We start from the raw sequence: 27646 nt of genomic DNA, 5'->3' as shown, positions 1-27646 counted from the left end.
TACATTGCTAATGCGCAATTATCATGAGGATGGACTTTCAATCCCACTGAGAATTGCAAGATTGCTGACACTTACGGTGACTGATCAATTGAATTATTAGGAGTTATGTCCGTTAGAGAAGAAAAAACGAATAAAATGTCAAAGGGCCAGAGGTAAAAGTTTCTTATATTTAGTGAAGTAATTATTTGTGTATACGTGAACGACGGCCTGGTATCTTTACAATTTGCGAAAAATTTACAATGTTATTAAGTACTATCTTATTTAAAGCTTAAAAGAGTGTTTTTGTCAATATTTAATCCAGAATGTTAGAAGTAGGTGAGATAGTTTCATGTCAGTATAGGTTCTTATATTTTTATAGAGTTGGTGAGAATTTATTTATCCGATCCAAACTTTCTTGGAACTGAGACGTCGTTATTTGTTTTCTATTACCTTTGTTTGTCGAAATTCTCTTCTTTCCCTAAAGTTTCTAAGAGTCTTGTGAATTATAAGAAGTAAATTGAGAGTTGTGGGGAAAGTCTGCCTTCTGGGATCTTTCGGCAATATACATGTTATTGTTTACATTGTTTTAGCATAAAATTTGTTTTCTCATTCGTATATTGTCCTCACAATTTTCGTTAATTATTATTTTTAATATCAGTAGAATACACTATGTTATTGGTACCATGATGAGGAAATCCAAACGACACTATGTTGGAGGCAACAAAATTTAACATAAAATCTTATATTGAAAATAACATAAGATGGAGTTGCACTCTACTCCTTCATTAAAGTCAAGATGGAGGAATAGAAAGGGCGAGTCCAATTCTATCAAAATAAAATTTTATTCTTTTAAAAAGGAGTAATGGTTCCACATTAAAAAAAAATGAATATACAATATATTATTAGTTGTTCAAGTGAAATATAATATGAAGACTTATCATTTATTTGTGCAGAATTCTCCAAAACTTGGATGAAAAGAGGACAATTGATGTTTTTCACAATTATTAACTATTATAATCCATCGAGGTGCTAAATATCCTAACGTTCTCTAACGTAAACTTTACAATATTATTTTACAACAAGCTGAATCATGAAATTGTTCAATAAACCTGTATACTCATGACTACACTAATCAACTGACCGCGCATCGCGCGGGTACGTATACTAGTTTTCTTATAAGTTGAGAACAGAGGAAAACTAAGTATACTAAGATTTCATTTGTAAAAACTGTATATTGTTATGTACATGCACACTGCTGAGATACTATATTTCTGGATTAGACAAGACGCACCTAATATATACATCGCAAGAAAGAAGCATCAACATAACAACACTCATCATTTCCGCAACAAGTCAGTTGGATCTTCCTTGCAGCTAATAACAAGTGGTGAAGCACGAATATTGTTCCTTTTATCAGAAATTGATGATAACTCATCATCCTGAATAACTTTTTCAACTTGTCCTGATAAAGAAGAAGATGAAGCTCCAACTATCTGAACTGATAGACTTCCACCTACATGTATATATAATAGAAACTGATTAAAGTTGAGAGTAATGGAATCATGAAAATTATGCAGACATTTCCCCAGTGGAATAAAACCTAAGACCATCCGACCTATGTCAACTTTAAGATTAAGCCAGAGCATGAGTATTGGTGACAAGGTTGTCCACCACACCATGTTATTCACAATTCAAATCACTAGGGACAGAGTGGTACATGACATGCATGACATAAAACTTTAGCCTTTTGTCAAACTTGTTTCATCATAGCTACGCCTGGCAACCGGTTTCATTTAACCGGTTTTAACCGGTAACCGAACCGGTTAAACCGGAACCGGAACCGGTATAACCGGTTAACCGGTTCCGGTTAACCGTGTATTGGTTTACCGGTCCGGTTCCAATATTTTGGAAACCGGAACCGGACCGGTTAAACCGGTTAAACCGGTGAAAAATTAAAAAAAAAAAAAAAAAAACGTTGGTATATATATTATATATAAATATATAGCATATATATATTAAGTATATATACTTATATAGTATATATATTAAGTTATGCATATATATAAGTATATATAGTATATAAATATATATATAGTATATTTCGACGGCAAAAACGGCAGCTTTTGAACGCCTTTATGCTGAACTAGAAGAGAAAGGAGGGGATCAAAAATTGTTCAAGCTAGCCAAGGCGAGGGAGAGAAAGGCACGTGATGTGGTTCAAGTGAAGTGCATCAAGGACGAGCATGGCAAAGTATTGGTAGAGGAGACTCTCATTAGACGGAGATGGCAGTCATACTTCTCCAAACTCTTAAATGAAGAAGGGGACAGAGACATTGTGTTGGGAGATCTAGAACATACTGGAAGGCGTCAAGATTTTGGGTATTGCAGGAGTATTAAGGTTGAGGAGGTTAAGGGTGCTGTTCGTAGGATGCGCAGGGGAAGAGCGACCGGACCTGACGAGATTCCTGGGGAATTTTGGAAGAGTGCGGGCCCGACAGGTTTGGAGTGGCTGACTAGGTTGTTTAATGTCATCTTTAAGACGGCAATGATGCCTGAAGAATGGAGGTCGAGTGTAATGGTCCCTCTATACAAGAACAAGGGAGATATCCAGAGTTGCAACAACTATAGAGGTATCAAGCTACTAAGCCATACTATGAAAGTGTGGGAAAGGGTGGTGGAGATGAGGGTGAGGAAAGGCGTGTCTATTTCAGAGAATCAGTTCGGATTCATGCCGGGACGCTCAACTACAGAAGTCATCCATCTTGTGAGGAGACTGGTGGAGCAGTATAGGGAGAGGAAAAGGGACTTACACATGGTATTCATTGACCTAGAAAAGGCTTACGACAAAGTCCCAAGAGAAATCCTATGGAGATGCTTGGAGGCTAAAGGTGTACCTGTGGCGTACATTAGGGTGATCAAGGACATGTATGAGGGAGCCAAAACCAGGGTAAGGACAGTAGGAGGAGACTCAGAGCACTTTCCAGTTGTGATGGGGTTGCATCAAGGATCAGCTCTTAGTCCGTTCTTATTTGCCTTGGTGATGGATGGATTGACGCGGCAAATTCAAGGTGAGGTGCCATGGTGTATGCTTTTCGCGGATGACATAGTCCTGATCGATGAGACTCGTAGCGGAGTTAACGCTAAGCTGGAGGATTGGAGACAAACTCTGGAGTCTAAAGGGTTTAAGCTGAGTAGGACCAAGACAGAGTACTTAGAGTGTAAGTTTAGTGAAGCACCTCAGGAGGCCGGCTTGGAAGTGAGGCTTGGTACCCAAGTCATCCAGAAGAAAAGTAGTTTCAAGTATCTTGGGTCTATTATGCAAGGCAGCGGGGAGATTGACGATGATGTCACACATCGTATTGGGGCAGGGTGGATGAAATGGAGGCTTGCTTCCGGAGTGTTATGTGACAAGAAGGTGCCACCACAACTTAAGGGAAAGTTCTACAAAGTGGTGGTTAGACCGACTATGTTGTATGGGGCGGAGTGTTGGCCAGTTAAGGTTTCTCACGTTCAAAAGATGAAAGTTGCTGAGATGAGAATGTTGAGATGGATGTGTGGCCACACCAGGAGTGACAGGATTAGGAATGAGGATATTCGGGACAAGGTGGGAGTGGCCTCGGTGGAAGACAAGATGCGAGAAGCGAGATTGAGATGGTTTGGGCATGTGAAGAGGAGAGACACGGATGCCCCAGTGCGGAGGTGTGAGAGGTTGGCCATGGATGGTTTCAGACGAGGTAGGGGTAGGCCAAAGAAGTATTGGGGAGAGGTAATTAGACACGACATGGCGCAGTTACAGCTTACCGAGGACATGACCTTAGATAGGAGGGTTTGGAGGACCCATATTAGGGTAGAAGGCTAGTAGATAGTCTCATTACCCTGCCTTATTAATAGTCGCATTATCGTAGTATAATTTCTTGTGCTCTAATTTATGCTATTATGCTATTATCTGTTATTTCCTGTGCTTTGATTATTCTATGTTATCTGTGTCGCTTGCGTTACTTCATTTCCATATCGCTTTGAATCTCTTAGCCGTATCTGACCTCTTTTTATGTTTTTATTGAGTCGAGGGTCTCTCGGAAACAGCCATCCTACCTTGGTAGGAGTAAGGTCTGCGTACACTCTACCCTCCCCAGACCCCACGTTGTGGGATTTCACTGGGTTGTTGTTGTTGTTGTTGTTGTATAGTACATATATATACATATATATAGTATATATATTAAGTTATACATATATTTAAGTTATACATATATTTAGTATATATATTAAGTTATACATATATATAGTATATATATTAAGTTATACATATATTTAAGTTATACATATATTTAAGTATATAGAGTATATAGTACATATATATAAGTATATATATTAAGTTATACAAATATATAAGTATATGTAAGTATATATAAGTTATATTAAGTTATATATATATAAGTCTATATAAGTTATATATATAAGTTATACATATATATGTATACGAAAAACACTATTCTGTATTGCTGACTTGCTGTTAGTCAGTAAATATTTAAACTTTAATTATAAACTTGTCTAACATATGTAAATATAGCTACAATATACTAATAAATACTATAATATATATATATAATACAAAAAATAAAAAATAAATAGATTTTAACCACTCCAAACCGGACCGGTTCCGGTTTGGAGTGAAAAACCGGTAAACCGGAACCGGTTAACCGGTTCCGATTTTTTAACCGGAACCGGCCGGTTCCTTAACCGGTTCCATAACCGGTTCCGGTTGGAACCGGTTGCCAGCCTTAATCATAGCTAATGTTAATGCATCAAGACAGTTTCCTGTAACAAGTTCATTTCTTTTAGATCCGAACTTTGATAACAACACCACAACCTACTACAATCAAAAATCAAGATGATGGTCAATTTACTTTCACTTTTTATCTATGTTTTAATTTTCTGCTTTCGTTGTTCTTCAACATTGTGAATGATAGCTCAACAGAAGTCATGAGATAATATTGGCCAAAGTTGATGAATCTGTTGCTTCAAGAACCAAATTACTGAAAGATTTCCTATTACGAACTGAAAGTAGGAATTGGTATTACCTAACACAAGGGCGGCCCCAATCCATCCACTTAAACCCCATCTCTCACCAAGGAGAAACCAGGCAAACCCAGCACCCCATACTGGTTCCAGGCCATAAATTATTGCAGTCTCTGTTGCTGACACATTAGACATGGCAGCCATCTGCACACAAAATTGAGATAACACACAAAATATGATGGCCAAGTATAGATGTTAATTCATTCTTCTGATATCTTTGAAAGCAACACCAATTGCTAAATATGTTAAGAAACAAAAAGAAGCATATTTCTAGTACTATAAGAGATTCATGATCCAAATACTGATCATTCAGCTTTCAGTAATTCTTCTTATCGTCAAAAGAAATAGTACAGATTAAATATCCTGGGTTGTTTTTCTCAAGGCAGATATGATGAAAGTTGTCAGAGCTATTAACATTCAGACAGGTGACAGGTCAATTCCAAACTGGGCCAACAAAAGCATAATTAACCAAGGATGTCCAAACATTTGACTTTTGGCTTACCCGAGCATGAATGTAAGGACAGACGATGAAAAATGTAAGAAAATGAGAGTTCAGCTAGAGTTGAAGGAGAGGTTAATGAGAACCCGTAATCCTGAGAAATTAGTTAATACTCTTCATACATATCAAGATAACAGAATTGTGAGCAGTAAATTATACTCCCTCCATCCCAATTTATGTGGCATCGTTTGACTTGGCACAAAGTTTAAGAATGAAAGAAAGACTTTTGAAATTTGTGGTCTAAAATAAACCCTAGACATTTGTGTGGCTATAAATCATTCATTAAGGGTAAAAGGAGAATTTTAAAGTTAAGTTGTTTCTAATTATAAAAAGGTGACAATCTTTTTAGGATAGACTAAAAAAGAAAGGGTGTCACATAAATTGGAATAGAGGGAGTAACAAAGATTTAGGACACTAACATCATTTATAAGAATGAAAATTCAATGATAGCATGAAAAACCTAAGTTGCTCGGACTCTCCAAACACGATGCTGCACTCGTGTCGGATCCTCCAAAGATGCAGTACTTTTGGAGGATCCGACACGCACCCGTCGGTATCTTTGAAGAGTCCGAGCAACATAGTAAAATACACTAAATTCCTCCGGATACAGACCCATTTAGGAGTGAGCCTTTCAAAGTGGACACGATAGAAAAGCTTTTCTTAATTATACGTTACTTATAAAGAATATCCATACCCTATCTTCAAAGCAGACATTTCCAAGATGTGGGATCAATTATCGAAGGATAGAAAAGAATTAGGAACTCAGTCATACACAGCATCAACTGAATACCAAGGCTATGGGATGAGAAGGTATTTATCAATAACTACCTCCTATTTTCTCAAATTAGTACTATTCCATGATGTTTCAAATTAAAAGTAGTAAACTGCTGTTCAGAAAGGATCAGAGATTCTCTGGCCCAATTTGGAAGAATGCTAGCAATTGTCATAGAAACAAATTGAGAAAACACGTGTGAGACACTGTTTTCTTAAAGACGTAGTCCTTTTCTTAACACCAAGATCTAGGTCCTCCATTGAATCAGACACGCGATTGCCTTGGTCCATTAGAGGCAAGACACATCGCTTGACTTGCCAACAAATATCATAGGACATATATTGAGCCAGCCAGATAATTCAGCGTAAAGACTGTAACCACTCTCACATAGGCCAAGAAGGTACTGCATTTAACTGTGTCACCACACCAAATATTCCATCAGGCACTGCTTCTCATTGGAGTAAGGAGCAAGAAATAGCAGTTGAACACCGTCTACTACATGATCAGCCAATGTGCAATAGGAGTCGGTAGAATGTATCATACGCTACACTATTTTGATGGATAATGTCCTATTATATTAAAAAAACTCAACAGGATAATGTCCTATAGTTAGCAGTAGATTTCTAACACAGTCGAATAGCTGACTGAGCTTGTTAACGGATACCTTCTCGTAATATAAATATGTACAGTGATAAATATTGTCCAATCATCACAAAAGCAATCAATCAACTTCAATTCATTTATCTTTGAACTATTTTTTATCATTCAGTCTTTTACACACATTGTTTACAGCATACTTTATTGTTCTCTTACGTTCTACCTTAAGACAAATGTTAGTCTAAGTCCATTTTAACCAACTTCATTCTTGACTCGTTAGTGTTCTTGAGTAAGACTTAACCTATAGAGGAAAATCAGAGGTTAGCGTTCTTGAGTAAGACTTAACGTCAAGAGGAAAAGCATAGTCCCCTTCTCCGCCGCAGAATCACTTGTTTACAAATTGGGAATTATGAAGAAGTGAAGAATCATTGGTGGACCCAGGATCTTACACAAGCAGGTTCAGTCAGAAACCACAGTACATTGTTAGCGGCATTGATCACAACAATAAAAAGTTTATCAGTTCTCTTTTTTCTTTTTTTATGTTCATGTAACAACCCGTTAGATCATTTTGAGCTCTGGATCTACTTTTTGCCAAAATAACCCTCCCCGTAAATGGTGTTTTTGAATTGCGGGGATGGGTGGCACAGTTCCTGAGGCAATGGGGTGAGTATCAAAGAAGAAAGATTCTTAAGTTGAAGAAATGAAAAGGGTTGACCAAAATCAATATCCGGGTTCGGATTCGAGTTTGGAAAGTTCTGTTAAGTCTGAACATGATTTATTACTTAGTTGGGAAGGATCCCAAGGGGCTCAGGAGTGTTTCGGACACTCGGTGGAGAAACTAGTTAAGTTTAATAATCTAGGTTAACCACGGTCAACATCGAGTAAAGACAACCCCAGATCGGTGTTTTGAGCATTCCAGCAGATTCGTAGCGTGTTTCATGACTGATTTGCATATTTGGTTTGTGTCCGGGAGGTTCCGAAAGAGTTTCGAGCATTAAAACGAAGATCAGGGATTTTAGTTGATTGTTGTTTTCTGGTGCCAGCCATTTGTCGCATTCGCGTAGAGTGGCTGGGGCAAGCATCACAATCGCAGAGGGAGGCTCACGGTCACTTAGAAGGGTTTTGGGGCCGGGTTAGTTTGTGCTTCGCGATCGCATGAAGGTGGTCACGTTTGTGATAGCGTCGGGCCGGTCAAGCTGTCGCGATCGCGGGAGGATGTCACAATCACTACGAAGGATTCATGCCTAAGCAGAATAAAATCTCCACTTCTTTTTTTGTTATTCATATCACGATTTTGGGAGTAGGAAGCTCAGTTTTGGGAGATTTTAAAGAGGACTTTGAGATTCTGTCACGAGGATAAAAATCTAATCTTCCTTCGGTAATTATTCATGAATCCTTAGTTTTGGCCTTTAAATTGTGATTTGGGTGTAGAATTTGGAATTTTGCCTAGGATTTAAGATTTGAGTAAATCATTGATTTGAGCATCGATTCGTGATCGGAAATAGATGATTTTTGGGATCATGACCTATAAGTTATGAGTAAGCTAATTTTGCGACGAAATTACAGTTTGGACCTTCGAGACTCGAATTTGACTTTTGGGTTGACGTTTTAGATTCGGATGAGTAAAATAGCAATATGGGTGTCTACGGACTTTTACGCTTACGTAGATTACATATTTGAGTAGATTGGGATCGTTTTGAATGCTTTGAGGAAGGGTAAGGTTGTTTTATGATCGTTTTATGAAGTGTTTGTGTTGGTAATTAATTAACCAAGGAAGTGGTGAATGGGGGTCCCGTACTCGTGAGGTGAGGAGCACTTGTACGGGTACCTGTGCCATGTTATGGATAAATTAATAAATGTGATTAATGTTGTATTCAAGAATGCCAGAGCATTTGGGCATTAGCTGATAGATACTTATTTGACTTGATTGACTTGACTGTCTCAGTGTATTTAGGCTTGTTGTAGCCAAACTTGATTAGTCATCGTGACGTTTTGTGCATACATCACTCCGATACTCGTCTAAATGATGAAAGTGAGCTATTTATAGCATCCCTTTAGTACACTGTCATTACATGTTGGGTGCAAACTTATTTCATGCTTTCATGTGATATCTTGGCATACTTTTCTAGATGAGTCATATGGTGATGGTTCAATGTCATCCGATTAGATCTAGTTCCGGACGGAGTGATGATGTTATAGCCAACATTGGTTGGATACCCGATGTGATCCGGGAGATGTGGTTCTGAGTGATTATTTGGACCTCACGAGTCAGTCATGAGTCAAGTGAAACCTACTGCGGGAGTGTGTGTATACTGGTGCATTATGGACCATTGCATTGCATTACATCTCATCTTTATTTGATTTTAATGATTGTTTCTAGCTCGTTCGTGGGTTCTTGGGAAGAACCAGACTTTATTTGCTTTCTTGATTGACTCATGGAACCCTATTCGGTATGGAGGCATTTCATATCTTATTTGCTAGTTTCTGCTATTTATTGCATTGTGGGATCATTTTATTTTCTTACGTTAACTTTATAATCTACTTGAACTGGTTAATAAAGTGTGGAGGGTATGCATTGGGAAGACCAACTCTTTTGTACAAGGAATTGGGAAGACCAACTCTCCTCATCACTTTAGTTTAGGATCCGTCAACAATGCTACTGAGTACGCGTATTTCCCATAGTCACTCTACACTTGTTGCACCCTTTGTGTGCCAGTTCTGTTCCGAGCACGAGTTGTGGCCGAGGTATTGCCCAACAATGAGGATTTGCTGTTGGAGTTATCGGGGTGAGCTGCTTGGCTGATTCGCAACACCGGACTCCATTTCTCTCATTATTCCTGTGCTTTACTTTCTAAACAATTATGTTGACATTTCAAACTTGTAGTCCCGTATTAGTAGCTCTTGTACTATGACTCCAGGTTTAGGTATGGATTCCGTTTACCGCATACTTGAGTTATGAACTACTTTTATTGACTTATGTCTTATTCTCACTTTACCTTTTCTTAAACTGGTAACTTTGTATTCCTCAGCATTAAGGGATATGTTGGCTTCTCACTTTACTTTCGGCTTAATAACTGGTTAGAAAAACTTATGAATTATTTTGGTTCCCCTATGGGTTGGGTAGACGCCCTCACGGCTATCTTGATTTTTGGGTCGTGACAGTTCATAACATCACCTCAAGATAAGTCATCTCAAGCTCGACACTCTTTTTAAAGAAAATAAGAATTTTTAAAGAAATTTTTTAAAAAAATCTACATATTTAGTTTTTTTAGCAATTTATCTAAAATATTTAACAAATTCAACTAATTTAGTAATTTGTTATCTTAGATAGAAATTATTAACAAATTTTAAAATCTAATAACTTTAAGAAATGCAATAAAATCTAAAATAATTTTCTTTTTTATTAATAACAAAGTTGTTACAGATGAAAGAAGGCGGGAAAAAAGAGTTATGAGCTAAAATAAATTAATACAAAGAATTAAAGAAAAAGAGCTTATGCTCTAAACCCAAAAAATTAAATATAACACAAGTGAAAAGTTCAAGATAAACTAAACAAAATTTAGCAAATTATAATTACTTCGATAAATACATTCTCATGTTTAGCAAGAAAAATGGAGAGAACCAAAAGTCACTTTGTAGAAAAGTTTAATTTCTTAAAATTAAAATAAAACTTTAATTAGAATAATCTTTATTTGATTTGAACAAGAAAACATATTATAGAGAAAAATAGGAAAAAGAAAAAGGAAAAGACATTCAGCGTAACAATTTTACAATGCTCTCGTTGATCGAACATTAATTAAACATGCAAATTGTGGCCTAACGTTTGAAAATTAATTAACCTCAATCACAACAAATTAAATAAACTAATGAATATAATTTAGAAACTATAAACTTAATAACCTCCTATTAACACTCACGTTGAAAGATAAATTCAAACATAGTGTTGTAAATATAGCAATATATAACATTAGCCAAGGGACATTGTTTATAAAATTTATCAATGTTAATCGCTCCTACGTAGGATTGAACCTCGGTCACACTTGAACCCTCTTGGCCCTGCACTACATCTTCCTCTATTGCCAAACGGGTTCATCTAATCTAAAATATCCATTATTTTCTATTTTTTGGATGAAATTCACACATAAAAATATTTTTTTTTTTATAAGGTAACAACACACATAAAAATAAGTATTTTTCCCAATTACGAGGATAATTTGAACCCCCTTCATATAAGGTGGGTCCGCCCCCAGTTGGACTACTTCTATACAACAACAACATACCCAGTGTAATCCACAAGTGGGATCTGGGGAGGGTAGAGTGTACACAGACCTTACCCCTACCTCGTAGAGGTGGAGAGGCCGTTTCTAAAAGACCTTCTGGCTCAAGTGTAGCGTATCAAAGCAATTATAAAAAAAGGAGATACAACAGTGAAGAAAACATGATAACTGAATACCGAAAGCAATACACAGAGCATTCAGATCAAAGAACAGTAACAACAGCAAAATAGTGCGATAACCAAAACATAATAAACAACATATGGTAATAGATATCAAAAAGCAAGAAACTACGCGAATAAAGCTATTACTATGACAGAATGATGTTCCATGCTACCACCAAGTCTATCCTGCTGAAAAGCGAGACAACTCAACTACCTACGAACCTTCTACCCTAATCTGCGACCTCCATACCATCCTATCTAAAGTGAAGTCTTCGGTAAGTCGAAGCTGCGGCAGGTCATGTTTAATCAACTCCCCCCAATGCAACCAAAAAAAAAAATACAAGCTCCTGGTGTGATTTGCTTGCACACAAAATCTTATAGATGCAGACATTGTATTTTAGGGTTATGAAGCTACTCGTTTGGAAGAACCTGTTGGTTCCTCTACTTTCACATGACCCACAATGCATGTCGTGATTGTGTTTCCAATCTTTGTAACCTATTTATTGGCAATCCTTCCTGACCAGCATATGTAATCATTCAGATATCTTGGCATCACTCACTTGACATCATAGATAATGAGGGGTATGTATGGAATGATAATTCTGACTCAAAAAATTGCACTAGACACAAAATGATCTTACTAAAAATGCTCTCAGGCACTCTTTTCGAGACTCTTCTCTCTCCTTCCCTCTAGGAGGGAGAATCTCTCTTTCTCCGGTATTCTTCCACCGGAGATACCTCTTATTCTTCTCTTTCTTCTCCTCTCATTCTTCTCTTCTTTTCTCAGGGACTCACCTTCTGTAGTTGCTTCCCTCATCTTTCTTAGCTTCTCTCTCCAGATTTTGGAATGGGGGAGAACAGGATTTATTTTAACGCTGGGTTCAAATCTTTTGATATCACCAGGTGGTCTGCCAGCAACTCAGAATGGTATGAATGGGTGGAGAGAAGTCGCAAAATGATAAGGAGATCAACCATCAGCAGCAAGATCATGGAATGGATTTGCTTTACTCTTACAGAGGCTTCAAAGGACCAGAAAAGAGTGGTTAGGAGATGGAAATTCTCAAAGCAGGACTCAGAGCACTTTTGCACCAGGAAATTTAATGAGCATAGGAGATACATGAGCATTCTGTCCTTGAATGGTGGAGGAAGATCAGTACTTATTATTCCTGAACCAGTCTTGAATGCAGGTTGGAATGAGATAGCATTTAAGATCAACAGCTTTATTAAATGCTCCAAAAAGTAGCATTGGCTGCTCCCCCGAGATTAACTGAGGCCAACTACCCGTATGCGAAGGCTGTACAAGATAGTAAATGGCAGACTTAGAGTCTTCGTAAAGCAGAGGTGACTAGTAACAGTGGAAACATTGTCATCTCTGAAACTGCTGAAGGACAAGAGAAAGGGCTTCTGAAGAGATGTTTAGTGGGGTGTTTTGGAGAAGAGGCTAAGGAAAGACCCACACTTGCCGATATAAGAAGGTGGTCAACTTCAACTTGGAAAAACGTTTTTGGGGTGAACATCTATGAGATGTACGGGGATTTGTTCTTATTCGAATTCCCTAATAGATACATGGCGGAGAGGACCATTCATGGGCAATGGTTTTGGAAAAAGCTCAGGTTGCAATTAGAATGGTGGAATCCTATAGCGGGGAGTATTTCAAACTCTATTGAAATCAAGGAAACCTGGATTAAAACGGTCGAAATTCCTCTTCATCTGTGGTCGCAGAAAATTTTTCAAGAAATAAGGGAGTTGTGTGGAGGATGGATGGCAACAGAAGAAGAAACAGAGCTCAAGAATCATCTAAAATGGGCCAGAATTCTAGTAAGGAACGATGGGAGGAACATGCCAAGAGAGGTGTCCATAACTCGTAATGGAATCACTCACCACATTCCAATCTGGCCGGAAAGCAAGACAAGATACAAATTATCACCGGAATTAGCAGAACGAGGCATCGAAGAAGAAGAAACAGAGCAAGAACCAGTTATTGCTTTTACCCATCAGGCAGATAGGGTTACCAACTGCGTTGAAGTACAAAAATCCCCTTTTTACAGGGATTTCAAAGACAGAGACCACGTGGGTGGTACTTCTTCTACTGCTAAGGTTTTTTTGAAAACATATGCACGTGAGGAGCATGTGGTTGATTTAAATGAAATAACAGAAGTGGGCCAGCAGGTTGAGCCCAATAAGGAGGCAGCTTTTAATAAATATTTTGGGCCAGACTTTGCAGGCCAAGCCATTTTTAATGACTTACAAGGCCTCAATTCACAACATCTCTTCAGCGATCACTTTGTTGAAGTACTGGAACCTTATTCCATTCAAAAGCCGGAGCCTGCAAAGCTTCAAAGTGCAGAATATCAAGTAAATAATGCAGAGATAACTGTGATAACAATAGAGGCTGGTTTTGGGGGAATTTCTCAAGGTTTAAATGGGGCAACAGAATCTTTGGAGGAAAGAGAAGATGAGAGCAGGGGATATGGAAGATCAAACTATGGAATTAGCCCAACAAAATTCAATCACAGCTATAGAAAATTGGGAAGTAGAAGAGGCTGAACCTCTTCTCATTCAGCAACAACAAGCCATTCATGACAAAGAAAAGGAGACATCAGTTTGGGTTTAACAAAATATGATCAAACTGGGCAAATTACTAGGGGCAGATTTCCAGGGGCATGAAGAGGAGGCCTTGGAATTGTTGTTACAAGTAGAGAGTTGCAGACAAGCTAGAAGGATGGAGTCTGACAGTGTGTGCAAGAAGACAAGATTCAAAGGGGCACAAGAATTAAAAGGTCTACTTACTTTTGATGTTAAATTCAAGAGCAAGGGGGAAAGGAGTAAGGGGAGCAAGATACTTAACTTGGATCCATGCAGTTCAAAATAATTTCTTGGAATGTGAGGGGATTGAATGACAGGGATAAAAGGAGAATTGAGCAGAGTTTGGTAGTTGACTGGAAGGCAGATATCATATGCCTCCAGGAGACTAAACTAGAGGGGGACATTAGAGATATTGTCAAACAAGTGTGGGGAGGAAGATGGATCAAATTTGCTTACTTGGAGGCTAGAGGCACTAGAGGGGGTATCATGATGATGTGGGATTGCAGAAGCTAGAAGGGGGAAGTTTTGGAAATTGGTAGCTATACTTTGACGTGCAAGTTTGAAGCACAACTTCAAAACTTTTCATGTCATACAACTGGGGTCTATGCTCCAAATAACTACATCGAAAGAAGGATGGTGTGGGACGAGGTTGGTGCAGTTCGGGGATTGATGGAAGGGCCTTGGGTTGTTTGTGGAGACTTTAATGTCGCCAGATTCATCTCAGAAAAAAGAAATTGTAGGAGAAGAACAAGGAGTATGGTGGAATTTTCTGATTTCATTGAAGACATGAACTTAATTGATCTACAATTAGAAGATGATAACTACACATGGTTCAAAAGGGATAATCAAGATACAGCTTCCAGAATTGATAGGTTCCTGATTTCTGAGGAGTGGGATGACAGTTTTAGTAATATAAAACAGATTCCCCTACAAAGATTAGTATCTGATCACATTCCACTAGCTTTAGAGGGGGGCACGTGGAACAGGAGCAAAAACTATTTCAAGTTTGAGAACTGGTGGCTAGGAACAACTGGCTTCAATGACAGAGTCCAAGAATGGTGGAGCTCTTTCAGTTTTTCAGGCATGCCTGACTATGTACTGGCTTGTAAATTAAAAGCTCTCAAATCAAAACTCAAGGACTGGAGCAGAAGTGAGACAGGAAATCTGGGTCATCAAAGGAAGAATCTGTTAAGCCAAATGGCAGAACTGGATGAGGTGCTGGGAGACAGAGTTTTAACAGAGGAAGAAACTAGAAACTGTAAAGAAGGCAGCACTGTTCATGGAGTACGAGGAGTTGATAAAAAATGAGGAAATCTCATGGAGAGAAGGTGACAGGAACACAAAGTTTTTTCACAAAGTGGCAAATGCACATAAAAGATTCAACAATATTGATCAACTGATGATCCAGGGAGAATTAACAGAGGAGCCAGCTAGAATAGAAGAGGAAATTATTGATTACTATCAGAAACTGTACAAAGAAACTACTCAGTCGAGACCTACATGCCATTATGACAATTGCCCAGTCTTATCTGAAGAGGATAAGGATTCTCTACAAGGTAGCTTTGGTGAGAGTGAAGTGCTAAGGTGCTTGAAGTTGTGCGCAATAGATAAAGCACCAGGCCCGGATGGCTTTACTATGGGGTTCTTCATCAAGTGTTGGGAGATAGTGAAGCAGGACATCATGAATGCTTTTCAAAACTTCTATGACAAAGAAGTCTTCGAAAGAAGCTTCAATGCAACATTTATTGCTCTCATTCCTAAGAAGAAAGGTGTTAAGGAACTAAGGGATTTCAGGCCTATCAGCTTGATAGGTAGCATCTACAAATTGTTCTCCAAAGTTTTGACAGAGAGATTAAAAGGAGTGATCTCAAAATTGGTGGATTCTCAACAAATGGCTTTCATTAAAGGTAGACAGATCATGGATGTTGTCCTTGTAGCTAATAAAGCAGTTGACTCTAGGTTGAAACAAAAGAAACCTGGTATCTTGTGCAAACTTGATATTGAAAAGGCTTATGACCATGTTAATTGGAGTTTCCTTCTGAGCTTGCTAGCAAGGATGGGTTTTGGTCAAAAATGGATACACTGGATTAAATTCTGCATCTCTACTGCTAGCTTTTCAGTCCTTATAAATGGCTCTCCAGCGGGGTTTTTCAAAGCACAAAGGGGACTCAGGCAAGGTGACCCTTTATCACCTTTTCTGTTTGTGATTGCTATGGAAGGCCTTAATAATATGATTAAAACAGCCAATCTGAATGGATGGATAAAAGGCTTTGATGTAGCTAGAATTGGCAATGACATATTAGAGGTGACTCATTTACAATATGCTGATGATGCTCTCATATTCTGTGATGCTGAAGAGGATCAATTGAGATATCTTAGGGTGATTCTGGTTCTTTTTAAAGGAATATCTGGCTTGCATATCAACTGGAGGAAAAGTTTCCTTTACCCTATTAATGAAGTTGCAAACATGGACCTGTTAGCTGCTGTTCTGGGTGGTGAAGTAGGCACCTTACCAACAATATATCTTAGAATGTCTTTAGGAGCCAAATCTAAGTCAGTAGAAATTTGGAACAATGTCATTGAGAAGTGTGAAAAGAAATTGGCCAGGTGGAAGACCCAATATCTGTCTATGGGTGGCAGATTGACTCTTATCAACTCAGTACTTGATGCACTTCCAACATACATGATGTCCTTGTTCCCCATCCCAATAGGGGTCATCAATAGGTTGGATAGCATCAGGAGGAATTTTTTATGGCATGGGAACAAAGAAAAGAAAGGTTACCACTTGGTTAAGTGAAAAGCAATCACTTTTGGCAAGAATCTTGGAGGGTTAGGGATCAAGAACTTGAAGATTCAGAGTGAAGCTCTTAGAATGAAATGGTTGTGGAAGTTCACCAACAAGAATCAACTCCTTTGGGGGAATATTATTAAAGCAAAGTATGAACAGGAAGACAAATGGATGACTAAGGAGGTCACTACACCATATGGGGTTAGCCTATGGAGATCCATTAGAACACTGTGGAGTGAGTTGAGGGATAATTCAAAGATCAAAGTGTTTGATGGGAGTAAAACTAGCTTTTGGAAGGACAATTGGCATGAAGTTGGCAGATTAGATGTGGTCTTTCCAGATATCTTCAATATAGTTCTAAACCAGCAAAGGACTATAGCAGAGATGTGGACACCTCAAGGATGGAACATCATTTTTAGAAGACATATCAATGACTGGGAAGTGCAAAGAGTGGTTGAATTCTTTAGTACACTAGAGCAGTTTAGTGGACTACAGACAGGTGAAGATGTATTATGGTGGCAAGGCAGCAGTAAGGGTTTATTCAAAGTTAATGCAGCTTACAAGTTGATGAATCATTCCAATCAGCAGATAGCCAACTGGCCTTGGAAACACATCTGGAAAACAAAAATTCCTCACAAAGTTGCCTGTTTTGGCTACTGGCTAAAGAAGCAGCTCTTACACAAGATAATTTGATGAAAAGAGGTTTCATTTTATGTTCCAGATGCTTTTTGTGTGGGGAAACATCAAAGACAGTTAACTATCTTTTCCTTCACTGTAAGATAACAACTCATCTATGGAGAATTATTCTTAATCTCAAAGGCATTTCCTAGACCATGCCTGGGAAGGTTACAGATGCTCTTAAAAGCTGGGAGGAAACAGGCTTACAGGCAAAGGACAAGACTAGATGGAGAATTATCCCTGCTTGCATTTGGTGGACAATTTGGAAGGAGAGAAACTCCAGATGTTTTGAGAATGTGGAGAATGGGGTGCAGAAGATCAAGTTAAGCTTTATTTTGCTGTTGTGTTTTTGGTGCAATCAGATCTACTCTAATGATACTGTCACTATAATTGATGTTTTAGATACAATATAGAGAGAGGGCAGTAAAAGTTAGACTTTCTTGTAAATATGGTTTCAGTACTACCTAAGTACTGTTTGCTACATATGAAATATAGATATACCAGTTTCAAAAAAAATAATGAGGGGTATGTTCCATAGAGGTGTCATATTATCACATCACAAATGAAAAATTGACTGTCTTCTATCTCCTTGGCAAATACGTAACATCAGTTGTGCATGACCAAACCCCTTTTCTAAATATTTACGTGAGTCATGTTTAATCATCTCCCAAGGCCAATACTATAGGGGCTAATGTATGTTTGTAATATAATATATCATGGTAGGAGCTGACTGAGAAAGTACCAAATTTGCTTGCACTGTCATCTCATAAATCAGGTCCTCATAGTAGTTCCTTGAACACTCACCACTTTCATACTAAAAAAAGAATAGTCTATCGATCTCCTAATACTGACAATTTCTTCTAAAATATAGTTCCCCTGTCTTGTTTTACAATAAGCTATGGAAGCCTCTGTTTTGCCAGCCAAGTTAAACAAATCTGGAGATTCCTCTTTAAAGGGAGATTGCATTAATATCCTTATAATAAATACTTGGTCCTTTCTTAAGTTGTAGTCCTATTTAGACTTAACATAGTTATATCAGAAAGCGAAGCGATTAACTTGAGTTGTGTTGTTTTCAGTTAATGAATAAAATAGAGGACATTATGCTTTGATCTGAGTAAGGGAGACCTACGGTCATATAAAATCGTCTATCACTCCTAAAAGACAGTAAAGACCTTTATGGATTGACCAAAATGGAAGTAATGTTGCTTGTTAAATTAATCTTTTGAGCAATTTGACTAATTTAATAAAGGGAAAAGGGTTAAATTTGCCCCTTTACTATATGAAAATGGTCAATTTTACCCTCCATTGTACTATTGGTGCAAAAATACCCTCACAATCCGTCCAATTTTTCAGCTGGAACACTCTGCAAGATAGTTCCTATGTCTTCTCCCTAACAAAATCCAATATCTGCAAGATAGTTCCTATGTCTTCTCCCTAACACAATCCAATATCAGCAACGGACACATACAAAGTGCTAGATATGAACGTCAAAAATACAGAATACAAACTGTGGGCAGAAACAACTACCAGACTAGAATGTGGTATCAATTGCCTTTATGCAGAATTGTATGACCGTCTCATCTAAAAGCTTAAGTTGTTAGATAGAGCTTACTTTTAATTACTAAATAATATTTTTACTACACCCTTTCATGTATGGGCCTAACTCATTTTCAGGGCCAAGCACATGGAAATTATTTTTTGATAGTGGATGGCGGAGAGACTCAAATCAAGAATTTCTGCCTGCTCTAATATCATGTTTGTGTGACCTTCTCACCTAACCCTGTTAATGTTTTTTTTTTTTTTTTTTTTTTTTTTTTGAAACTGGTAACTGTACCTAACCCTGTTAATGTGAAGAGGTTGAATCGTTTTAGCAGAAACCCATTTATAGTAAAGAAACCATTCATGAAAAGGATCGTTGGCTCAATAGGTATGCTTACTCGACTCAACTACTTAAGCATCTAAAAACGTATATCTAGTAACATACGAAGTTTAAAGTCAGTAATCGTCTTGACTCTTGACCATACCAAAACCAAAGTATCTTTCCAGCATATCTACATTTATAGTGCAAAAATACACCAAAAAGGAGCTACTATAATCTCACCTCTCTCTCACTCATTCTTGGCCCAATCGGTAGGCAAGCTACCACCTTTTATATAGTGAAATGTGTACTTTAATGTCAGAAACCATTTTGACCATAGCAAACTAGCGTTCCAGCATGTCCACTTTCATAGTAAAGCAAATACCAGAATCATGGAAGCTACTTTTATATATATCACACACACAAACAAAAGAAGAAGATAATAATAATCAGTGTTCATAATGCCCATCTCTAATGGACCTCAAGCCTTAGGCGAAGTCAAACATGAAGAGCCTTAGGGCAGCTCTCGTTTGCAGCTATTTAAAGAACCATAAAGAATATTTATTCAGGCAAGCGGAGAAGTGTACCTCTATCCATAGACATAATCCAGTTGAAAATAAGCCAGTGTAAAGAGCAGGTATCCAGGGAAATGACAAAGTTGAACTCCAGAATGTTGACCATGTCCAGTCTGACAGATTTACTGCTTGAGTACCAAAAAATGAGCCTCCAATAAAGTACCACAAGGTTGATACAAGAGCAACAACCAACATCTGAAGAGAGAAATGTAGAAATATGTGGTACTTAGAATGAAATCATACTGGCCAACAAGAAGATGGAAGATAGTTTAAGAACGATTTCCAACGAACCTCATAGCCAAGGAGTGGTATAAAGTCCTCTTTACTAGTACTTCGTGATATATGTTCAGTTCGTAGCAAATGAACCCCAAAAAAGAGTGCACTTAAGAAGTTTAACAAATCTCCAACCTGAAATGTTCAGATATGCAGGTGAACACTTTTACATGGACATAGTTTGTTGCTTGCATTAGGGTAGGCTGTCTAATCACACCCCTTGGGGTGCGGACCTTCCCCGGACCCTGCTAACAAGGATGCTTTGTGCATGGGGCTGCCCATAGTTTGATAGGAAACAAACAGCCTAATGACAACTTTTTTTAAAAAAAAATAATTTAAACTACTTATTTTTTAATAGAAAAAATAATTGAAACAGTTGGTAATCATATCACAAGCATATTCGCAATTGACAACCAGGGAATTCCACAAGAACTCACACATGGAGGTGAGCCACTGGATTCCAACATCACAATACCAAACATCGACATGAGAGCTCCAAACCAGGTGCGTGCAGGAATTATGGATCCTAACATGCCATCAAGCAAGGGAACCACAACAATCTGATCAGTTTACCAGGAGTCAGCAAGGAGGAATCATCGATTACTGGAGATGCTTTATTATCAAATTATGAATTCAGGAAATGTTCTTACTGTGAGCATAGAAAGAAAAGAAGCTCGTCCAGCATCAGATGTGAGCAATCCAATTGCTTGCATAAGGTAGCCTAAGCTTACCCAAAAACCCAACTCTATCCCTGCATTACGGGTCCGAGTATCATTCGCTCGGAGTACAAAAGGGAGAAAGGGAATTGCTGCAGAAGCAAATCGCACGACATTGAAGATCCCAGGATCAACAACTCCTTCAATTTCTTTGACTACAGGGATATTACTAGCTGCAGTGTGGACAAACAAGTTAGCCACCATGAAAATGTCATGCCGAAAGGTGAAGACAGTCATCTGCATGCAAAACACATAATATGCTATGACTTAACAAGGTCAGCAGTATGTCTCACCTTCTACGATGTAACTAGCATCTGAAGCTTAGAGATAGAAGTATGTTTCAGCCTTATGGCCATTGCGCAAGATCAGTAAATAAATATAACCAACATCTGATGCAAGTCCCTTATTGCCTTGGTAAAGTCCCTAAGTTAACTAAAACTCAGGTTGAACATGTAAATCTCACCAGAGGTTATTAAAATTGTATATAAAAGATCGGATGAGATTGATTATGCAGGTCTAACTGTTCCTCAAGAACTACTTTGCCGTCTTCTATACAGAGCAATGAAAACTAACAGAAGTGATAAGTTTCCTTTTGTCCCCCAGTTTGAGATCACTGATTTTTGTTTAAAGTGATCTCGTTTTTCTTCAACAATCAAAGATTGTATGCAAAATCGTTTACAGAAAACTGTACCTCTAGATCTCTATTTGGAAACTTCTCTAAGCACTTATCAGTTCCTATCACAGACTATGTTCCTTTGGAAATGTTTGTTCAGGTGAAAACATGGAAGGGATGAGGAAAAACTGTGAGTTTGGAAAGCAAAAATGTAAAGCAGTTCGCAACCCTTCCATACAAATATTTGAAGCCCTTCCAGATTGGACAGGAAGTATAACATAAATCTCTTTTTAACTTCTCTCCCACCAAAACTAGCTTGCCTCTTCCTTCCCTCTTTAGGTCACAAGCTAAAAAGGTATGAGGTCTGTATATTTAATTTATTTATGAGCCTTAAGGCAATAGTAAATAGGTAAGCTAATTGCCTAAAACTCATGCGATACCAATCTATCACATAATCAATTCAAATTTCACAAGGCTGCTAAAACTTGCTACTAGCAATAGTCCCACACATAAAGTGGATACACAGTGCACATTTGGTATTATTCTTTCAACAAGAGTTAAGGTCCAATTCTGTTACCTTCTCAAAAAAAAAAAAAAAAAAAAAAAAAAAAGAGTTATCAATTGAAAGAATTAATTGTAATGTAAGTATAGATGATCTACAGAAGAAGTTTACTCAATGAAATGAACAATCATTTCATCAATTGTATTGCAGGATCCAAATCTCTCTTTGCAGATGATATATGATGAAGTCCATTCTTCTTCATTCTCCTATCTTTCATTCTTCAATTTTTTTCGTTTTTGGTATAATAGGGTTACTATTGGCATCGGAAATCCTAAACCTAAATTGAAGGAGTTATCCTAAACCTAAACTGAAGGAGTTGAATGAACCTTGCTCGGAGAAAGAGACGAAAAAACGAATGCTGAAAATAAACTCTCAATCCCAAAGTGTCAGTTAGCAAAAGCTTGTTTCATAGTAAATCAGCCCCATGGGATAACCCGGGCCTTCCATACAGCCATCGGGAAACAGGTGGCAGTCACTTAAGGACTCCAGCATTTCTAGAAGTAATTGGATGTAGACAAGGAAATGCAGTGTATATACTTTTATTCTCTGAATTTGTTACAAGGTTAGTAAGGCATAGACAAATTAGAAATGGCACATGGTGTTAGTTGTAAATATTTTTCTTTTTATTTTATTCATTTCGGTCGTATAAATAGAATACACTATACAGATTGGGAAACCAATAAGGAAATTCTCTAATCTCTGCATGGTATCAGGGCAGCAGTAATCTTCTTTTTTGCTACATCTTCTTCCTTTCTTGATTCAACCTTTCATCAATGGCACCCTTCTTTGAAAAAAAAAAAACTCATAAGTCGAATCAGGAACCGTGGCCATCACATATTCTACTCATCATTACTATCTTCATCCATGTGACTCACATGGAATGGTACTTGTCAATTCTATATTTGATGGAAAAGGTTATGGAGGCTGGCATAGGGCTATCTACTTAGCACTTTCTGCTGAAAACAAAGGCTTTATTGATGGAGCAATCATTGAACCTGATGCTAGCTCCTCTCAGTTTAAAGCATGGAGTAGGTGCCATGATATGGTGATCCACTGGCTCTTGAACTCTCCCTCGAAAGATATTACTGAAAGTGTACTCTACTTCAAGAGGGGTCCATAGTGGGTGATGGGTGTTAATCATAGTGCACGGAACTCCAGTGCACTTTACCCCTCTATGGTCAACTCATCCAGTTTCTGATGGGTCTTAATGAAACTTATTTTGCAGTAAAGTCAATATCCCTGTGATCTCTCCCTTACCCACTGTTAATCAAGCATATTCTCTTCTGATTGGATGAAAATCAGAGAGAAGTTCGTGTCGCACAACATCCTGGAGATTTTGCTTTTTTCGAAGCAAATCCACAACTAAGCAATCAGAATATGGAGTTGGAGAAGGAAAATCTAAAGAAGTGTTTGAAGCAAGGAAGCCTACCATGGTGTGCTCTTACAGTCTTGCTGTAACAAGCCAGGATACTCCACTGATAAGTACTACAAGATCATTGGCTTTCCTCCAATTTTCAAGTTCACCAAGTCAAGAAAGTTCAGGGTGTTACTCACAGCAATGCAGTAACTGTTGGAGATGACAATGTAGTGCAGTCAGAATATGGGTTGGATTAATTGAGGGGGCAAGGAATCACTCCTGAAGAATTCTCTCAGCTCTATCAACTACTTGAACAGGTGAAAATTGGTCAACAAGGTGAACAAATTTCTAAGGCAACTGTGACTGCAAACTGTGCTGATACAGCTAAGCTTCTTCTAATACTATATTTCATGTTTCTCTCGTAGCTACTCCACCTAAAATTCAGGGGGTTTCAAAACATACGACTCATAACTTTTCAAGTGGGTAGTGTACATATTCTGCCGGATTTTACCCTAAACCATATGCTTTATCTCCTGACTTCAAATCTACTATGTGTTCATAAATTCACTAAACATCTCAATTCTACTCTGACTTTCTCCCATATTGGTGTTGTATTGCAGGGCCCTTTTCAATGAAGAGGCCAGTGGCAGTTGGTGAAGTCAATGATGGTCTAAATCTCCTCAACTCTTCTCCAGTCAACTCTAGTCCAATTTATGGAAATCAGCTACTTCCTAAATGATAATATTTCACTTTTTTCTGGAATTTTTTTTACTTTATTTGAAAATCAGCATTTGGCCATGAAAATTCCAAAATTTGGAATTTGGAAAACACCTAAAACCCTGTTTTCCCTTTTTTTCACTTTCAGTACATTCAAACAACCAAATAATTTTTGCAAAAACTATAACCAAACACAACTCCATCATCAACTCCAACTCCAAAATTACAAATAAAGTGAAGAATATTTGATTTTCATGGCCAAAAGCCTACTTAGTTTTGTTTGTAATAATCATAGTGGAGACAATCCTTCTTATTCAGTTTCCTGTTCTGCTAGTCATTACTGGTGTAAGCCTATGGTACAAACTTTTGGCGCATATGCCTTTATCTAGCATGAAAAATTATCCAATGTTAAGTTTTGTACCTTATCCAAAATCAAATAGAAGTTATTCGGGAAAAATAAGGTTACATCATTAGTCAAAGAGAGTTTAGTAAACACCTCTCTGACAACTGGTATTTCCAACCCCTAAAACATGGAAACTAAACTTTAGATCAGAACTCTCACCACATAAAGATTGAATATTCCTTCTTGTCATAAACATCACATAGAATGGAATAACATAATGCTACCACACTTGTGTCTAACCACAAATACATCAGCATAAAATTGCCTCCCAGCACGCTACACCCATGAGATTCCCTCTTTCTTAAGGTCCAGACATAGCACAATCCAGAATCACCCTTTAACGGTAGAAAGACCAACAACAGCACAAGTAGTAGCAGGCGCATATTCACTACAGTAGCTATCTCTTTAGATTCTAGTACAAGATTGTTAACACAATTAGGGGTCATTTGGTAGCTGGTTTCGAGGTGAGTTATGCAGGTATTAAATCCTGCATAAGCAATACCATGTTTGGTAACTGGTTAAGAGGTAAGTTATTCATGTATAAAATTAATACGGTGTTTGGTTTGTAATTTAGAAACCGGGCATAACTCATGCATGTATAAGTTATGAGAAAATCTAATGTATTATTTTATGTAGGACAGAAGGTGGAATAACTAATACATGAATAACTAAATCCTGCATAAAATAGTACATGGATTCCCTCATAATTAACCAACTTTTCAATATTATTTTAAATTTTGTTTTCCACAATAGACTAGTGAAATACCATCTGTGGACCGAAAAGGAGAGAGTAGTAATAGTAGTAGTAATTAATAACAGTAGAAAGCACAAACAACATCAACAATTACAGTAGTAGCTGCTTCCATTCAGAAAAATATTGAATGATGAAGGTAGAACTAAGAGATAATGGTCAAAAACACACCTTCAGTATCACTTTTTTGGGAGTTTCCTACCTTATTAAGACACACATTGAAATTAATGAGTCAGATGCCTCGTGGACGAAATTTTATGAGCAAATTAAGCAGTCGCGCGCCTTTTGGCCATTATATTCAAACACTTAGTCTAGTTAGCTTCGAAGTATATTTTGATAAATAATTGGTGATATTTTGATAAATAGTTGGTGATAGTTTAGCTAGAAAACGCAATTAGATGAACTAGAGGTCGGAAACGCAACACCTGAACTAGAGGTAGAAAACTCGCCAAAAAAATGATACTTTGTATGTGTTCCATTATCTCTAGAATTTATGACACGTACCATAAATGACAGCAGTGACATTGAGCAAAATGATGCTCCTCATCTTGGTCGATGCAAACAGTATCCTTTTCCACATCGATCGTCTTCTTAACAACGATTTCAGACTTAGATTCCTACTCTTCTTCCTTTTCCCCTCATTTGGTGGTTCTACAGAATACCGAACTCCATTCTTCGCCCTAATACAATTGTTACCAGTCGAAGAGTGACGGCGTCTGTTGACGGAGTAGAATCGTAGCGAAGTGAGAGGAGAGGAAGATGGTGAGAGTAGTCTTATACTGGAGTCGATGGCCGTCGTGCACGGCAAAGCTGTCGCCATAGCTGGTTGAGCTCCGGCTACTTCGCCGGCCACGCTCTTGAGCCAACCGATCCGGCTTATATTCGCCGTCTGAAAAGACATAAATGCCCTTACTAGTGCTACGTGTTGGGTCGTGATTGGGAGTACTTTACCTGGTCGTTTTGTTGGTTCTAGATATTATTAGTATTCATCAAGAGACGAATAGTAAGTTCCAGTAAAAATAAATGTGACAATATTAGGAAACATATGGAGGAACTTGAAGCTTGTTGGGCTTGATGAATTATCCTGTAGATTTGCGCCTGGTGGTTAAATTTCAACGGGCAATTTGCAGAATTGCCCTTTTTTTGGGGTGGTATTTAAATTTTGTCCCTCATATTTATGATCTTTAAATTTTGCCCTTCGGCTAAAACTCATAGGTTCTGGGTTCGAACCCCCGCTCAGTCAAAAATTTTTAAAAAATTTGCAAAGCAGAGTTTAAATTTCGTTATGCCCCTCCGGCAAAATTTTAGTCATGTTTAACTAAAAGTCTGCCGGAGGGGGCAGACTTTGCCTTGAAGCATATATACGTATTTTTTTTTTAACTTTTCAAGGTAAACTTTTAGTAATGCCTTAACTAAAAGTGTGCCCCATAAAACATAACTAAAAGTATGCCTTATAAGGCATAAGTTTTCCTTAAGGCATAACTAAAAGTTTGTCTTATAAGGCAAAGTTTAAATTTTGCTATGCCCCCTCCGGCAGACTTTTAGTTGTGTTTAACTAGAAGTCTGCCGGAAGGGGCAGACTTTTAGTTGTGTTTAACTAGAAGTCTGCCGGAGGGGGCAGACTTTTAGTTGTGTTTAACTAAAAGTCTGCTCCCTCCGGCAGACTTTGCCTTGAAGCATATATATATTACTATATAATATAAGAGCAAATGTGAGGACTTTTGTAGTCCTCACAATAATTTCCCAATTTTTTAAAAACTTTTTAATTAATTACTTTTAGGTCCTAATCTTATTTATTTAAGTCAATTTTTTGGTTTTTCGTTTTTAAGGTCTACTTTTCAAAAGCTATCGAACCTCCTACCTCATTTTTCATGTTCTTTGGTTTTCTGGTTGGTGCTCGATATCTGCATTTGAGCCCGATTAATCCAGATAATTCACACTGTATCACGCCTCTTCGGGGGGAGCGCTTCCTCCAAAGATTTTTTTTCATATCCATGTTCGAACCCCTAATCCCTAATTAAGAGAGGAGCAACTCCATCCGCTGCACAAGTTAAATTATGTATTTGTCTTAAAAGTTCATTAACTATGTATAGATTATTTATTTAGAACTAAATAACTTCAGAAAATTAGGATACATAAGTTATAAATGTCAAATTCTGGCTCCACATTTGATTTGAAGTAAATAATTTCATCAAAATGGAAGTTAAAATATTAAAGGAGTGGAATGAAAAATTTTCTTTCATATAACTACCCACTTGTGGGACTATAATGGGTATATGGCTGTTGTTGTTGTTGTTGTTGTACACTTGTATTAACACAAATTATATTTCTTTAGTTAAAATATCTACTTTTATATCTTGAGTTTGGGCCCGGGCTTAGCACGGGCCTCACATAACTAGTATATATAT

General features: G+C 37.7%; 1 protein-coding gene across 1 annotated transcript; it reads right to left on the bottom strand.

The window, feature by feature from the left end:
* Positions 1-1063: 1063 nt before the first annotated feature.
* Positions 1064-26286, bottom strand: LOC132640817 (uncharacterized). The gene is made up of 7 exons (XM_060357600.1): positions 25743-26286; positions 20770-21008; positions 20557-20679; positions 20138-20254; positions 19859-20041; positions 5058-5199; positions 1064-1492 (listed from the first exon to the last, which is right to left on the bottom strand). Exons 1-7 carry the CDS (start codon positions 26137-26139, stop codon positions 1317-1319), a joined length of 1377 nt encoding a protein of 458 aa, XP_060213583.1. The 5' UTR covers positions 26140-26286; the 3' UTR covers positions 1064-1316.
* Between the last annotated feature and the right edge of the window lie 1360 nt (positions 26287-27646).

Source organism: Lycium barbarum, chromosome 5 (assembly GCF_019175385.1).
Source record: "Lycium barbarum isolate Lr01 chromosome 5, ASM1917538v2, whole genome shotgun sequence".
In the NCBI taxonomy this organism is placed as follows: domain Eukaryota; kingdom Viridiplantae; phylum Streptophyta; class Magnoliopsida; order Solanales; family Solanaceae; genus Lycium; species Lycium barbarum.
Note: the sequence above shows the minus strand (reverse complement) of the source record. Positions and strands in the feature narration are given on the sequence as shown.

What these genes read in the sequence shown, in the direction of transcription:
- LOC132640817 (XM_060357600.1), bottom strand. Translation starts at nt 26,139, where the DNA reads ATGTCTTTTCAGACGGCGAATATAAGCCGGATCGGTTGGCTCAAGAGC. An exon ending in TACCACTCCTTGGCTATGAG is followed by an intron (nt 20,042 to 20,137) that starts GTTCGTTGGAAA and finishes TTCTCTCTTCAG; the next exon opens with ATGTTGGTTGTTGCTCTTGT. An exon ending in TGGGGCCGCCCTTGTGTTAG is followed by an intron (nt 1,493 to 5,057) that starts GTAATACCAATT and finishes ATATACATGTAG; the next exon opens with GTGGAAGTCTATCAGTTCAG.